The following is an 18,477-nucleotide window of genomic DNA, read 5'->3' on the forward strand; positions in this document are numbered from 1 at the left end:
ATGTAAATATTCACATGTATATATGCAGATTTATTGTGTGGGCTGTTAAGGTAAAACTTTGATCAATTTTGGATTCGAACTAGACTTTTTTTATTTCTTCCTTCCACTATTTTTTTGTTTTAGAGATAATATATTTCATTTTACATCAGTTTCTAAAAAAAATTAAATATTTTTAAAAAACTAAATTCTTAATTTTTTTTTTTTTTTTTTTTTAGATCTTTTACAAAACTGAGTTTTATATTGAATTTCATTTTGATTATTTTCCAAGTCGTTATCCTGTCAAGAATATGTATGTAAATGTTTAAATCAATTTCAATTTAGTGAATTCAGAAAGAATTTTTCATTTTACAAACTAACCCTGCAATAAACTTACTTGCATGTGATGAACAAAAGAAAAGCAAAGCTCACAATAACAATTTTTTTCTTTTTCTTTAACAAGCTGAAGCTTGAAGAAATATTGAAATCTAAAGAAAACTTTTCATGCATCAGTTTGAAAATCGAGTCATAAAAATCTGTTTATAAAATTTCGAGTATGTTTTTGTGTATCAAACATAAAAACACTTTAAATAAACTGAAAATAAGCTTTAAAATTTAAAAAAAATCCCAAAACATGCAGCAGATGCAGAAAAGTGCTTAAACCAAGTCCAAGTGAACCCACTTACAGCTCAAAATTCAACTGCACTTTTTTTTATATAGTGTCATCTTTAACAAAGAATAAAAAGTCAGCACACACACACACACACACTTTGTGGAAATGAATCTGTTAGAGCATAGGGTTAGAATAAGGAATTTGTGCATATCTTAGTTCACTAACCCTAGTGAGCAGCCGGAAACCTGTTTAAGCACTTCTGTGCATCCCAAGAACTGCATGTAACCATTTTCTGGCATCGTGAAGAAACATCTCTCATTCGAAGAGGAAGCTGCAGCAAAAGGCACATATAATTACACACACTAAAAAAGTCTGCAACTGCCATGGGGAGTTGAGGTCTTCAATCAAACATCTCCCCTCCTGCTATCAGACTAGACAACCTTCCCATTATAATGTTAAAATAAACATGTGCTCAATAGACAAGGTAAGTTTAGTAATATGAAATTATACTCATGGCAGACTACATATTTGTGCTTTGCTCCAAGGAGCACATCAAGCATATATATATATATCGGTCATTGTTTTTGTTTGTTTTGTTTTTATTGTTCATCGGAGTTAATCCATTAAATTCTTACTATGTTTATATAATAGTGATCAATACCAAGTAGAGTTATACATTTATTTTTCACCATAACAATTTGGTTTAACAAGGCTTAGATAAAGCAAGGTAAATCTCTTATTTACTTATATATATATATATATATATATATACACACACACACACACTAAACAATAAGATGTTGAATTCCAATAGTCACTTTATTGATTTTTCAAGAAACTCATAACTTTTTGTAGATTTCATAATATATGTATCTTGAGTTATCTTTACAATTAAGTGTGTGTGTGTGTGTATATATATATATATATATATATATATATATATATATATACTTGATTGTAAAACTTTAAAGATAATTCAAGATTCATATATTTGGTTTTTCATATGTATATGAAGTCTATAAAAAGTTATGAATTACTTAAAAAATGAATAAATAATGAATAAATAACTATCAGAATTTACCATCTTATTGTTTATTTTATATATATATATAAGTAAATAAGGGATTTAAATTTGCCTACATTTTTAGAGTAAATATTACTTTTTAAAGGATAGCCATGTTTTGGTAATGAATACGCTGGCTTAAAGCACTCCTTATTCTTGGGCACAGTTTTAAATCTTCTCAGAGTCGTTCTTTTATGCTCATGCCCATATATAATTACTATTTCTTTTTAATGCAATATTTTCTAATCAAAACATGAGTAGCCTTTGAACAACAAATTAAAAACTGGCAAGGTTTACTCCAAATACTCATATTTCAGGCAGTTTTATTCAATTGACTTTATTTTTTTTTTTATTTTTTAATGTTGATTAATCATATGTAAAAATCATTTTATAAACATAGACTTTTGTTTTATAGCAAGACTTTAGATTCATATAAATACAGTGACAAATGTATAAAAAAAAAATTTTTAAAAATGCCAACATTGAAGACAATAACCCAAAGAAAAATAAAATTAATCAAAGAAAATATTTTCCACTTGGGAGGAATGATGTTTACAGCAAAGTTCTGGAATAAATGTTGGTTAGTTTTTAAATCTGAACAAAGTTCCTCCAATTTTTCATATTTATAATAATTAATATGGTCTTAACAGCAACTTTTACTAGATTTTTATGGTTAAAATTAGGGAATAATATTTTCTATCAGAACAGTAACACTATGTTTAGAAGAAATAGCTTATCTTGTAGACTTATATATAATAGTGTTTAGCAATTTTTCACTAGTGGAGTATTTTATTCTGACCTCCAGATAATGTTGGATCATCAGGAGATAATATGCACAGTTTTAACTATTTTATTACAAGAGGAAGGCCCCAAAATAGTACATATTCTCTTCTGATGATTCGATATTAGGCCAGAATGAAATACTCCATAAATGAAAACAGCCAATAAGCACAATTATATACAAGTCTTACAAGGTAAGCTGTTTCGTCCGAACAATATCTTCTGCCGGTCATTCATTTCATAAAGAGCTAATATCATTCTTTATAATTAAAATTATTAAAAATAGAGAAAAGAGTGCTGTTTAGATAGGTGATCCACACTGATCTTAATCAGAATTATTATATAAAATAGAAAGGAAGAGACTTTTGTTTTGTAAAGAGTGAACTAATGTTAAGTGTTTGGATTAAAATGTGTTAGTAAATGATGGAAACTACAAATGATGGGGCAATATATGGTCAGCAAGGGAGACAAAAGATGATGATTTAGTACCTAAAATCTTGACACATTCCACAAGTAACGGGTGTAGAAAATTGAAAAGGTGATGAACAATATCAACACGAGAAGCCAGTGCAACACCACACATGGACTCGAGAAGGTTGAGGATATCAGCTTTGACTCCAGCTGTGTGACAAATTTTGCCAAAGTCTGCATGTGAAACTGTCCGATAGAAACGATCATGAAGAGATTGGAGAACCTGTATATAAAAAAAAAAAAAAGGAAAAAGTATTTAACATTGGGTTTGAAAACAACATCATTATAGTCTGCAGGGAAGTAAATATGTTAAAGACAACAGAAATTATCTTACCGCTTTTACATTGAAGAAAAAAAAAAAATTAAATGACTCTTCTGAAAAAATATTTTCAGCTTAATATTTTAAGTTGACAGATTTCCCTACTGAAAACACTACACAAAGTCTGCACACAAGATGAGAGGCAGCTCATTTTAATGACTTAAGAACTGATCTCTACAATTATATGAATGCTACTTTGTGTGTATTAGTTCGTTCCTTATAGACTCTGAAACAGCTGAACAGATTTTCTTTAAAATTTACAGAATTTAGTGTATAAGTCTGGGAGTGATCTTAGTTAAGTTTTGTCTCAGAATACCCCTGATAATCAAAACCATTATTTTACTATGTCTATCATCGGTAAAGCCATTTTTTCCATGTCGTCACTTAGCAACAACAACAACGATAGAACAGTGGGCCGTGAAAATTCTACAGTGGGTAAGTTGATATCGTGTTTTTTTTTCACGATGTGGTTTGTAGGTTCAAACCCCGCACGTAAATTTCTTAATGCTGTTTTTTCATTAACTGTGAAGAAGTTTATTTATAAAATTGAAACACTTACGTGTGTGTGTGTGTGTGCGTATTTTGAAAATATCTTATTCTTGGAATATGAAACTGGAATAATACAGTACTTTAATTAAACTTTATAATTGAACAAGCAACTGATCCTGAAGAAATTGCAAAACAGTTTACACACATATTTAGTGCAAATATGATTCAGAAGCTTCTTATATGTCAGTTTAACAAAACATAGGTCCCAATAACCAAGCACAAGTAGTATGCCTGACAACATAAGATAAGGAATTTTTCAACACATTTGACTAATTGTAGAACTATACAGCGACAACCACATAAATTCTTACGATATTGATCCTGTGGTTTCTTTCGCATATGATTCAAGAAATCATGGCCCCCAAAACCTTGCCAAAGTAGTTGGTTTGGAGCTGGAAGAATAGCTGCTAAGGGGACAAATCAGAGAAATTGGATTGTTGCTAGCATGTTGTGGGGCTATGTTGATCAGTAAGGTTTCAATATAACCGAAATTTACTAAAATAATTTTAGAAAATCAAAAAATTACCAAAGATACAAACCAACACAATCATAAAAAAGGCATCAAAGCAACCCCCGAGCAAGGCTGCTAATAAGCTATAAAAATGTTACGTACATATTTCCAGTACTCATCTTTCTGTGCGGAATCCATCGAAGCTGTGCCTGCTAAGACAAGTCCTTTCAAAAGGTATCGTTTACATGTTGGTGACAGCAGGATTAATGGAGGTTGGTTGCTGGCTTCTAATTTAGCAAGGTCCCACAAATGTTTGCATTTTACTACTAGATCACACCTGAAAAAGAAACAATACACCGATTAGGTTGTTATATATATTTTGGATAAAATGATTAAGTTAAACATTACTAAACAAAGAGGTTTATTATCAAGATAAAAGCTAAAATAGAAAACCTATTTAAGCCACAGATGGTATACACACACACATAAGTGGTCGAAGGAGTCATAAAATATGCTTAAATATATTTTAATGTACATTTCATATTTATTATTAGATCAATTCTCTATTGAATATTATATTGTACCTAATACAAAATGACTTGGGTGCCATCAGCTAGAATTGAAATCAAAACATTTACCACTGCAGCTGCATTCCCTACTAATGTAGCTATCGAGAGATAGGCAAGAAAGATTTAATATTAAATGAGTTGAACAAATATACTGAATTTTGCCATGCGCAAAAAGAAATGCAAATATGTCAGCAAGTTGAAATGAACATTTTGTATTTCAACTAGCCGATATATCTCTGTAGGCATTATTCATCCATACAAATAAAGATTTTACTGGGTGTATGATTAGTATTTCCTGTTAATTTCAGTGTTATGTGATCAGTAATTTAAGAGTTTATCAGTTAAATATTTACACACACATATATATATATAAGCAAACATTTAAAATTAACAAAAATCTTAAATATATCTTTTAATGTTTTGAATTTTTCTCATATTTTTTTGTTAAAATAAAAAAAATAAAAAAGAAGCAAAATAGAAGCTCCATATGTATTACAAATATTTTTGTTTCTTTGTTGAATCATCAACAGTTGAAAAAGCAAATGAACAAAAAAGTTGGAGAAAAGAGAATTTCAAATGGTAGCTGTGAAATGGGCATGTAAAGTCAAACCCCCGGAAAACGCTTTCACAGTATTCCATGGTGTAAGAATTAGCATCACAGGATAAAATTGTATTACATTGAACATTTGAAAATGTTACTGGCTTCATAGGCATTATTATTATTAATTATAACTAGAGTTTTGATGTAGATCAAAATATTTTTAATTTTATTTTAATTGGTTTTAGGGTGTATTATTTTAGCAATATTAAACCATTAACTTATATTTGTCTTATAGGCAGGGGGGGGGTATGTTTTTCAAGATGCTGGTAAATTAAGCTAGAATTTACAAGATGCACAGTGAGGCAGTGAGATAGGGTAGTAGTTGTAACACTTATGTAGCTATTATTATGGAGTTACATTCTCCCAAAGAGTATTTAAACTTATAACATTGGTCCTTTCTAACGTTTTCAGTGTTCGAGGAATTGTTTGGGTCTTAAATTTCTTATAGTAAATAATGAGTCTAATTTTATTATTGCCAATTGCAATATGTATCTTGCACAATATTTTTTTATAGCTTTTTCTAATTTAAAGTTTAAAAAAGGAGATGGTAATGTCTCGGAGGAGGGTATCATGATGCACAAACATACTATATTACACTAAAAAAAAAAAAATAAATAAATGTACTGTAAATTTACTGAATATATATGTATTTATATATTTCATGAAAATTGCATTCTGTAATATTTATATACATTTATTTTTTTGGCAATTTTTTTAACAATGAAAGTTTTTGGTTTTTTTTGGAACACACGCACAAACATGCATGGACTATACTAAGAACCATTAGCGATGCATGTTTTTTTGTTTATGTTCTCAATATTTGTGGATACACAATATTTTGAGACTTGTTAATGTTTACAGCAAACGCTTAGCGAATTATGAAGTGCGACACACACAAGACAGTAATGACTTAAGCGTGAAACGAATTTGACGCGGTGCAAATTAATGTCTGTTAGTGATGCCATATTGTAATTTTAGTAACTGTTTGTTTATGAAGCTTGGAATTGGATTCCAGAATATGAGAATTATCAGAGCTCAGCCAATCAGAATGGATGGAGTTCGGAAAGGAAGCTGTTATCATTTATGAATTGGAGACTGAAGATTATGTTAGGTCTATATATTTAATAACCAGTTACGGGCAGTGAAAGTGCAGAATCTGTGGAAAGTGTAGAATTTGTTCTGGTGACAACTGGGAGTAGTGGGAGGACTAAATATTTTGAGAGAAAAATAGGAACTTCTTCCTCTAAAGATGTTGCAAAGTGATGGTGTTGCTCGTAGGATGCAATGAGCATTTTAATATCACGGATGAATGTATAAAATGTTGTTTGAAAGTTACATAAGATAGTGGCTATTATCCCAAATGTATTGAATTTGTATGTGGCATCTGTTGTTGCACACTTATGATACTTAAGTCTAGAGGAGAATTTCTGCAGTCATTTTATTATGTAGGAGCTAATGTAAGAAAATATAACAATGCAAATTAAAACTCTACAGAATGTTAATTTCTTAGAAACTGTTTATAAAATTAATATGCAAATTACCAAACACCCAAAGCTATAAGTGTTTGTAGATTACTATATATATATATATATATATATATATATACCATATTACAAACTTGTATCACAGAATTACATAAGCACAAGCTGTTGTGATAATATAGTAAGGATTGTTGGAAAGAACCTACATTTATTTATTTAGATATATAAATACAGGATAACAAACTCAATAAATCCCAGCTCCCTTTCGTCTTTTTATAGCTGTATACAGTATTACTTTTATTTTTGCATTTACATGAACTTCAGAGCAACAACAAAAGTAAACTTTTCATGATTTTATTTTATATGAAGTGCCTTCAATAAGTTTAGACTTTTCCGTATGGGCACTTTTAATGATAGTACATTCATGAAATGCTAGTCCCCTCTGAAGTAATCTTTTCCAGCTGCAATGTACTTGTACCATTCTAACAACTTCTGGAAGTCCTTGTGTGAGCGTGTAAATGACCTCTTTCATCTCAACTGTCTCATATTGACAGCTTCTAAGGGTTTCCTTGGGCTTAGTAAATAACCAGTCACCAGGAGCAAGGTCTCGACTACAGGGAGAGTGAGGAACTGTCTTGATGCCCATAAAACAGTCTGCGACAAAGAGTTGTGGACTAGCGCATTGTCCTGGTGGAAATGTCACTGACCCCATTTGAAGAGTACTGGACTCTTCCGACGGAATCTCTTCCTGAACTCTTAAAACCTCAACATAATATTCCTTATTGACTGTCCAGTGGGAACCAATGCTGGAAAAAAAAAAAAAAAGAATCATTATAAGTTCCTGGGTGGACCGAAAAGAGCCAGCATGCTTCCACTGGAAACTCTTGTCTCTTGGTTTTTGGGTCATAGCAGGTCACCAAGAACTGTGGGATCTGAATAGATCAGCTCGACCATCTCCCTGCTGTTATGACAACGTCCTTCTTTCTGATCTTCTCTGAACATCCTTGGGACAAACTTCACAAATCTTCTACATCTTCAGTTCCTCGCAAATAATTGTGTGTACAGTTCTCACACTGACATCAAACTGTGCACATTGTCTATAGACAGTGGTCCTTATCCATGAAATTCTTTATTTGATCAATCAACTCTGCTGTTCTAATTTCTTTACTCCTCCCACATTTTATCATCCCTCATAGACTCCCTACCTTCCTTGAATCTCTTATGCCGCTCAAAAACTGATGCTTGATTCATGCAAGATAGTCTGAAGCATTCCAAACATTTCTGTGGCATTTTTTTCTAAGTTTAAAACAGAATTTTATTGCATATTCTTTCAAAGTGTTTTCACGTCCAGATTGCATTTTTGAAATTCATTAGCTGTGACAATCAAGCTTTAGTAGGGTGTATTCCAATTCCTGCTGTAGCTGTTTATTTGAACCTGAAAGTATAAAAATTGGTCAGTCATCTCATAAGATGTATAGCAATAACATACTGAATTTTCAAGAGTATGACAATTTGGAATGCCTGTACAAAAAAATCTGGAAACTTATTGAAAGCCTATTACATCCCTTAACTCCTGTTACTAAATAACAAAGCATTCGCATTATTAATTAAAAAAAGAGTATTAAGCACGTGTATGCAGTGATGTATGCAAGGGTCGAGAACATGCGTTGCATGAAGAGAAATGATATAAAAAGGATAAGAGATATTTAATGCTAAGTTTAGAGCGGATGTGATTAAAAAGTTTTAACCTGGACATTATAGGGAGATGTGTGCAGAAGAGTAGACTTCAATGGCATGGTTACATTAAAAGAATGGAAAGAGTTCTTGAGTTAGTAGATGTCAAAAGGCAGGAAGTTTAGCTCAGAGAAAGATCAAAGAAAATATAAGAAATTATATGAAGAGACTTAAGAAGGGGAATAAAAATGTGTCCAGAGATGGCTAGCTTGGGAGTCAATTTCTAAGACGTTCAATACATGCCAGCATGTAAAAAGGACATTAAAACAGATGATTGGCTCCACTTATAAATTCTTTCCTGCCATATTAATCACTTTATCAATAGAGCATATGGATACATTTCTACACATGAGATTATAATATATGCAAACTTAGTCTGTTCATTTATTCAGATTTTACTTCTTTATTTACCTCTCTTCTAGGATCATGAAGCACTTTACACATCAAAGATTCCTTCTGCATAGTTTGCTGTTGGTGGCTTGACAAAATCTATGATCAAAATTTCATCTATATAGGCATTCAACTTACTTCTGTATTACTAAGCAGAGCGTATCGAGAACTATTGAAATAAATACTTGATAATATCCAAAATGTCTTCATATACACACATTAGAGAGAGAGTGGGGGGGGAGTTAACTGTAACAATGTATACGCTATAAAATTTTTTAAAAATGAGATAAAAGAAGGCAATGTGCTTCAAAAACATGCAAAGAAGAAGGGAAGATATTTTGTTAACAAGTATTAACAGGAATATCATATCACCTGTTGACATTCTGAATTACTGCATTAAAATAATTGTTAAATTTAAATACATAAATCTAAATAAAGTTTTATGTAACTATCAGTTTCTTAATATTGTAGTCATCAAGTCATGAAATTTTTTATTTGATTTTGTTAATTTGATATGCAGATAATATGGATCTAATCAAATGTTTGGTAGGGGAGGGTGAATAGTGCTTAATGTTTTTCCCGAATTTGATATTACTGGTGTATATAATATGCAAGTAATATAACATAGCAATAATTGTATATTTTAAGAGATGATGAATTTACACACACTTTATAATGGTCATAGATTTTAACTTTGCATAGGGAACGTACAAAAAGAGATAATGTTCAAACATTGACAAAAGAACACATTCAGTAAACACACACAAAAAATTACCTTTGTTTATTTTCGACGAGTGCAACCAACACCTGCAAAGTATCATTCATTAATTGTTCTTCAGCACTCCACACTGATAAGTTAGAATTAATCTTTCCAAGTAAAAAGTCAACCGTCCACTGAGCAGCTGCTGTGTCACGACCAAAAGCCGACGCTATAGCCATACTTATCTGAAACGTTGAGAAACACAACCACTTAATTTTTTTTTTTTTTTTTTTTTTTTTTTTTAAATTAAAAAAGTGAAAATCTTCAAAATTCTTATGTGATTTGAAAAAAATTTCTTTTGTTGATTTTAATACTTTTCTTGTACGGGTTCATCAAAATAGAGTCATCAAATGTTACACAAATCATTTTCAAATATTTTATGGATTTTTTTTTTTACTTCAATTCATCTGGAACAGAACACTGCTACTAATTTGTAAGAAGCTCCTGTGAATTAAAGGCCAGATTTAAGGGGGGAGTATCCTAAGTGGGGAGTTGTACAGCAAGATGCTTGTTCACATTTAAATTTCTGCATGTTGGTACAGCCTGAGAAGTAGGGAGGAAATTTTCAAAACAAGCAGATAGAGGAAAGAAGCTATTAGAGTAGAAAACATTCCAGTATTTAAAGAACCCTATAGTGAAGGGGTGTGATTTTGCTGCTTGTCAGGATATTTATAGGAGGGGGCACAAGTGCACTAAGTTCATCAGAGCACATTTTGTGGAAGTACTTGTAACAGATCACAGGCATGCAACATTGCAGTGATGTGACAGGGACTGAAGCTGGGCAAATAGTATTTAATCTAATGGATTAAAAAAATTTTCAGCCTGTCAAAGAGACAGAGACTAGTGTTTGGTGCAAAAGTTCACATGTGGCAACAATATGAATAAACAAATGATAGCTTTGTAAAGATATAGAATAATTTTAATCTCACTTGTATTTCAACCAACTCTTCATTTCTGTCAATTATTGTAGTAGTTACAAATGAGTAATGTTTGCTTTTTTTGTATTTAAAAAGTTTCAACTTTTATATAAGTAGACATTTTTAGTAAACAGAAATAAAAATTTATAGCAATTTTCAATAGAGAAATTGAAAATATCTTGTTGAAATTGCTTAAAAGAGGAGAAAAAGAGTCAGCATACCATAATTCAAGGTATTTTTTTGTTCAGACATTTCTTTTTCAGAGCAAGGAAGACATGAAGACGTTTGTTAAAATGGTATTCACTCTGGTCAGGTTGAATTATGGATTTAATAAGGAAAATAATGTATAGGTTACTGAAATGGTCAAAAGGCTTCCAAGTTCATAAAGACGCACCTGAAGACGGTCAGTGTCAAAAAGGTTGTGAATGATACAACCACAATGAGAATATTAATCCAAATAGTCCAGATTATCAATTCTCGTCTCAAAAACACCAAAAACATGCAAATTTTTTGACTGCAGAATTTTTAATATGGAGAAAATTCAGCTTCCAAAAAGGGACACCTTGGATTGAAACAGTAATAATAAAAAAAAAATACCTCATTCTAAAAGAATTTATCTGATCGAGGACAAAACAGACACTTCCAATTTGCATTGTACATCATAGCTTCAAGACATTCAACTGAGAACTATATTATAAACATAGATTATACATTTCCTATATGAAATGCTAAACTTTTATGTTACCAGTTTTGCAGAGTTAAATTTATTAGAATTAAAAATATGTATAGACATTCCAACTGAATGAACTTAAAAGAAAAAAAAAACTGTTTCACTTACCTGATTGTAATAACTTTCATCTGGCACCAAATAGGATACAGTCCATCGTTGTAAAAACCACATAATTGTACTGCCAACCTGAGGACTGAGACAATCAGCCAAACGACCTTCAATGGCACGCCTGTGAACATCACAAACTCGAAATACTGCAGAGACCAATCTATGAATAAAAATTAAGATATGAGATTAGTTCAGATTTGTTTGAGTTTTACAGTCAATCAGCCACGCTTTAGTTATTTACATGAAAGCTTTCATTTATTCACTAGCTGTATTTGTCTAGTGTTGCCTGGGATGCAGGGACACCAGTTTGCTTTAAAACCTGATCTAATCCCCTCCTCTTTGTAACAATTCACTGTTATACTAAGATCCCAATCTAAATTTTTACAGTCAAGTCAATAGAATAAGGATTTAAAGATAAAAAAAACAAGTTTAAATGTATCAAATCAAAGATGTCTTAAAGCACTAATAAAACTGAAACATTATAAATAGTATAAAATCATTATATTCAGTTTAACATCTGTCTTGGTCAAGATTTTTATTTAGACCTCCGGTCCATTTTTATCACTTCCTCCCATTTTTTCCTTGGTCTACCCCTATGAACTAACCTTGCTACCTCAACTGTTCTATATCTATTAACCCAAGAACTCATCCATTTTTTTTTAACATGGCAACACCATCAAAGTCTACTCTTCTGCACACATTTTTCTATACTGACCAAATTAAATCTTCCTCTGAGATCAAATCTAAGCTTAGTTTTTAAGGCTTGCATTACACATTCATCATAGTTTCATATGATTCCTATCCAACAGTATAGACAATAGTTCTAAGATGCAAATGAAAAGCAACAAACTCCATACACAAATTTGATTTACTTATACTTTAACATTAAACTAAATGTGCTGTTATTTTTAACATTGACTGAACACTTCACCAACTATTTGTTTGACCCTAGTTTACACAAAACCCACAAGACAACCTCTTTTAGCACTCTGGAAGTCAATACAGTTATGAATAATATCAATACAAAATACCGACATTAAATTTGTGTAAAATAACAAACAAATCTAGACTAACTCAAAAATATATGTTCAGACGAGCTTGCAAAAAATGTCTACTCACCTAACTACATTGTCTATACCCTGTTCACTACCAGGAATATTTTCAAGCCTCTCCGATGGTGTTCCTAAAACTCGTAATGTTGCTTCAAGATTTACGGAATGTCCTTGAGCAATAGAGTATTCCATTATATCCGATGGAATCAAAGGAGCTTCACCTTCTGCTTCTTCAGTCAATAGATGCCCTGGAAGAAAAAAAAAGATAATTGTGTAATACAGGAACCCATTAAAATTTACATTTTAAGAAATGGCATTAAACATTGTCTACATTTTTTTTATCTTTCAAGGAACTTCTTTCATCATAAAAGATTAAATCTAATTGACATTAAAATTTGAATCGTCAAGAATTAGTAAAATGATGAAATGATATTTGCCCATATATTTGCAAAGTTATACCAAGGATAGTGCTAAAATATTTCATTTTAAAAATATTGAGCTTCTTTTCATGCTCTGCCAGTATACTCCTAGTTTCACTCACATATACAGTGATAAAGTTAAGATTTTACAATATAGTGATAGTTTTTAAGTCATGTCATGTTCTTCCTGCTTAAAACCTTTTCTGATACTTCTGCAGTTTAAAGCCCATTTTTCCATGAGTCTCACTCACTCACTCACTCAGAAATGCCCAGCAAACAATGGAAACTGGCGGATTATACCAAGTGAGCAAAAGACGCAAGCAAGCAGACAGTAAAAATTGGAAGAAAAAAAAAAAAAGAAAAGGAAAGAGTTTAAAAGAAAAAGAAAGAGTAGGGGATCATTGCGCTTCTTCAAGCAATGTCTTGTGACAAGGAAAGAAAATGAGTAATTCCAGTATAAACACCCCCAACCTCCCATTTTAAGAACGACTTTCGGAATAAACACCCCAAACCTCGAAAACACGGGGAGGAAAGGGAGTGTTTATTCCAAAAGCATGGGAAGGTTGGCGGTATTTATACTACAATGGGACAAAATAACTTTCCATACACAAACAAAAATATATTTGTTCACTAATTCAAAGAAACAAAACTTTTATTACCCAAAAACAGTTGTCATAAAAAAATAAATTTATAAAATTATTATGGTAGGCTGTTGGTTTTATTTTTATTTTTTGTTCGTTTATTTTTTTTATTGACTTTTGTTCACTCGATATAATCCGCCGGGCATTGTCGAGCTAAACTTACAGAAAAACGGGCTTTAAACTGCAGAAGTACCCCTTTTCTTTCAGCCATCTAAATCCAGAAGCTGCTAATCTTATGCTTCTGCTAATGTCATATGAGGATCCTAGAACCATAGAGGCAAGACAAATTATTTTGTGTTTTTATTATTTTTTTCTTTTCAATCAATCAATCAATCAATCTGTTGTCTTATCACCAGAGAAAATTATTGGGCACATTTCATCTAAGATTTATTACAATATAGCAATAGAACATGGTTTTGAAATGCCAATAAACAAAAAAAAGATATATTTGCTCAAGTAAATACAACATTATTAATTTATTTAAGAAAATGCATGTTTTTTTTTGTACCTGCCAAAAGAATCAACCAATGAAAATCTTCATGCAACACTTTTATATTAGAATCATCTACAGAAGATTTTGGACTGTGAATATGCTGTGAGGCTCTTTGCTGTTGCCTTTGTTGAAGTTGATTATTAAATTGATTTACTCTATCTTCCAATAATCTACAAAAGCAAAAAAAAGATATATATATAAATTATTTTAAAATACACATACATTTACAAATGAATAAAAAGATGTAAAATCCTAATACATGATAGATCGTATTCTGAAGTACAAAGAAAATGTCTCATGAATTTACTTTTACAAATCAATTTAAATAATCCTCATTTCAAAACAGTATTTTACAAGTTTAAAATGTCTGTGCAAGTACACTTGCACAGACATTTTAATACTGGAGTGAATAAATAGTACGCAAAATCCTTCCCTCCCAGTGGAACAGCTCGATAACCAACAATTAAAAACCAAAATCAATTTAATAGACACTGACTATATGGGGTGGTGGGGTAAATAACTATAATTTTGTGATGAAATCAAAATCATCTAACTTCCTTACAATCTCCGTGAATCATTTTAAAGTCTTCACAGCAAAATAAAAATTCATTTTTCAGAGAGAACTGTCATAAGAGGAAAGATAGTCATGGCAAGACAAGACAGAGACAGGAAAAGGGGGAGAAGGAAAGGCAGATAAAGTAACAGAGAGAAATAAATAAAATCTAACCAAATAGCAGCATAAAATTAATGGGGTATGGTTCTAGTGATTTGGCAGAATCATCTTTGTTATATAAAAAAAAGAAAATTTCAACCAAAAAGCAGAACTCATATCTATAGAAGACTCCAGTAATCCAAATCGAAATCTGCCTTTTCTTTGATGAAAAAAGAAACCCATCATATAAAATTAAAAACTGCCAAACAAAACCATTTCAAGTGTAGCAAGTCAGACAATCATCTGCCTTCAATCTATTTTCCATGAGACGATATCTTTTCTTTGTACAGATTTCTAGATTTTTGTTTCCTTTTTAAACTTTCATGTTTGAGACATTCATTTTTGTTTCCTTTTTAAACTTTCATGTTTGAGACATTCATTTTTGTTTCCTTTTTAAACTTTCATGTTTGAGACATTCATTTTTGTTTCCTTTTTAAAATTTCATGTTTGAGATATTCATTTTTGCATTGTTTTTAACCTCACTTTCATGCACACATCTATATATATAAATATTTGTGCATACAATCATGAAACAAATTTTGTTCTGCCATTTTTGACAGCAGATGTACATGCCCAAGTAATGAGACTTCTGTCGCATTACTTTAAATACTAAGAGTTTTGAACCTGTTAAAAATATATTTAGAAAACCTCAGATAAAAATAAAAACGCAATTAAAAGGAATAATAAAACACACAAACCATATTGGAAAGGGATGAAATCTTTAAATTTCATTCAAAATTTATTTTCCATAAAATGACTTTTGCAGAAACAAATTTATAGATTTTCACACTTGAAATACTGTTACAGTAGTTGTTCAATGCTCCATTTTTGTTTACAAAACATTGCAAACTCAAAACATTTGCTTTTTTTCAAAGTGTAGATGTTAAGCCATACCCCAAAAAAGGCAATGCCTGCTACTGTTTTTTCCTTTCTCAAAAATACATTTTATTTTCCTACACCTCTTCACACCTCATCAAATACCAGCATCTAAATGTTAACAAAAAACTATGTAATAACTACAATCAATCAACATAGCATATTTTTGACTGCAACAAATTATAGCTATTTGTTTGTTACTCAGCACCTCCATTTGCTAAATTAATACAGTGGACTTAAATCAGAACAATTGCTTCAGCTAAAAGGGTCAAGGGACTTCACCTTGGACTGCATGGTCAGTCTTCAAGCCTGGCAGGAGAAGATGCCTGTAGTAATCAAGTTTCCCTTTTCAGAGCAGCTGAAGCTACTCAAATGCAATTTAATCTTTCACACCTTCCTGCCTGCATTATCCACCATTAATGTCTATACCTTATAAAAAGCATGCATTTTGAGTTCATGATGTTGGTGAACAAAAAAGATACCAAGTCAATGCTGGTGATTAATCAATATATTCCAAAGAATTTTTTAAAAAATATTGAAATCATCAACTGCTTTGAACATTTTTTTTTCACAAATTGCAATCAGAAACATATGGGCAGAGTTAGGTCATCTCGTACAAAAGTACCAGTTTTGTTTTTTTAAATCCCCCATTGCTGATTTATATTAACATTGTGAGGTCACTAAGCACTAAACATAAGCAGTAAATAATTTGCTAATTTGCGGTTGGAGTTGGGAATTTCTAAAGTTATTCTACTTCCTACGCAATGCCAGGACAGGCCAGGCCAACTAGTGACACATGCTCACATGGCACTTTTCTTTGCATAATGGTTGAAGTAATAAAACATGGGTTCTCAGTTTTATGTACAACAATTATTTGCAAGAAAAAAAAATTTTATGGAACACACAAATCAGCAGGTTAATCAGTACCAGATTTAGAAGTGGCATCCTGTTAAGATAAAAGCTTGTTTTAAATAAAATCGAGTAAAGCTGTGAAAAAAAAATCTGTAAAATGTATTTGGTTAAATATTGTAGGAACAAATCAAAAATAAACTTAAATCCAAGTATTTGAAGATAATAAACACCAACAACCTTACAACTCTATGAAGAGCAGATTTTTATAATTACGCCCTGCTCCCACTAAATTGCAAGTTTTTTTTTAGGCTTTGGTTTGAAGGCAATACCTATTGCTAAACTATGAGGCCAGCAAATTAAGAGATTAAACCCATCTTTGAAAAAATACTTACTTGGCTAACAAAGGTAGCGTGTGATCTGGTACAAGGCGTCCCAGGGAACCAATACTACAAAGTTGATCATTGAATTTTTCCCTGTCATCTTCCTCAAGTTCATCTATTTCATCATCCTCAGACACATCTTCATTATTTATTACCTAGAAATTGAAGAGGAAAGAAAAGATTTAAAGATGAATATTTGTTGTGCCAAAAAATATTTTTGTTATATGGACATCTGATGCAAACGCAAACTCAATACTATTGTACTACCTTTGTTCAAACTGAAACTTCTGATTAATATAATTTGAGAATATACTTGGTTATAGAGGTCTATCTCTAAAACCCTTATAGAAATTTGATATAGTCATTCCATAGATATCTGGCACAAACATAAACTTCAAAATATTATTTTTTTTTTTTTTTACATAGGTGTCACCACTTATCAAGGCCGATAGGCCACTCAAGGATAAGGGTTAAAGAGTGTAGAGTAGTCAAAAGGACAATATAGTAATCGATAGTAATGGAAATTCAGTAAATTTGTTAACTTAAGTGGAACGGCTCATCAGAAACTTGTTCACGTTGGACTTGAAGACAACCATATTATAGACAGCTGGAAAGCAGGAAAATGGAAGACAATTCCACAGGAGAGTGGTTCTAAGAAAGCCTTGATCATGGAATCTACGTTTAGGTTTAGGGACAGATACAGAGTGTGGAAAATTATTGATAATGTTTTCAGTTAGTCTAGTGTTTCTTGTGAAAGTTTGGCGAGGGGGGACCATAGATTGAAGCTCAGTCGAACACTTTCCATGAAAATAACGATAAAGCAGAGACAAACTCGCAACATCTCTTCTGTGAGATAGAGGCTGCAGCGAAGAGAAAAAGACATCTCCCATCAGGCCACGAAGTCTATTTTGAACCCTATTAAGGCAGGACAAGTCTTTTCTAGCAGCTCCTGCCCATATGTGGCAATAGTATTCCATCCTTGGACGTATGTGGCTCTTATATAAATAGAGAATTGCATCAGCAGTGAGATATCTACTGGATCGATAGAAGGATCCGACCATTTTTCCAGCGGCCTTGGCAACAGATTTGATGTACGTATTCCATTTAAGATCAGGAGTAAAGGTCAAGTACCATCTTTGAATAGAACATATACTACACTTTGAATCATTTATTTTAACAAAATATAAAATTTACATTGGAACAATTTAGGCACAAGGCCATCAAAAGTATGGGGAAAATAAGTCTTTAGTCATTTTGGTCAAAAATTATAAAAGTGTCTATCCTTTTAATTAGAATTGTGTCAGTTACCATAAAATGTCACTTTTACTATAGAGTCATTCTACTTAAAATGTCACCAAATTCGTTGGAAATTTATTTTTTCATATATTTTTATATATATATATATATATATATATATATATATATATATACACACACGAGGATTTCCGGGGGGGGGGGGGGTATGTGGATAACTGTGTCACCTCATTTGTTCTAACATTTACTTACCCAAGAACTTTTATCCATTCTTTCAACATGGTCA

The 18,477-nt window shown here is 31.5% G+C and overlaps 1 protein-coding gene across 1 annotated transcript in view; it reads right to left on the reverse strand.

The window, feature by feature from the left end:
• The window catches only part of LOC145291343 (exportin-4-like), a 261,999-nt gene that overhangs the window by 34,837 nt on the left and 208,685 nt on the right, over positions 1-18,477 (reverse strand). Inside the window, exons 11-17 of the mRNA XM_080137107.1 lie at positions 16,950-17,092; positions 14,133-14,287; positions 12,632-12,812; positions 11,513-11,672; positions 9,773-9,942; positions 4,385-4,559; positions 2,922-3,126 (exon numbers count right to left, since the gene is read on the reverse strand). Of these exons, the coding sequence (XP_079993233.1) occupies positions 2,922-3,126; positions 4,385-4,559; positions 9,773-9,942; positions 11,513-11,672; positions 12,632-12,812; positions 14,133-14,287; positions 16,950-17,092 (1,189 nt within the window). The remainder of the gene's footprint in view (positions 1-2,921; positions 3,127-4,384; positions 4,560-9,772; positions 9,943-11,512; positions 11,673-12,631; positions 12,813-14,132; positions 14,288-16,949; positions 17,093-18,477) is intronic.

The sequence above is a fragment of the Euprymna scolopes genome, chromosome 12 (genome assembly GCF_053919585.1).
Source record: "Euprymna scolopes isolate OS-2025 chromosome 12, ASM5391958v1, whole genome shotgun sequence".
Taxonomy (NCBI): Eukaryota; Metazoa; Mollusca; class Cephalopoda; order Sepiida; family Sepiolidae; genus Euprymna; species Euprymna scolopes.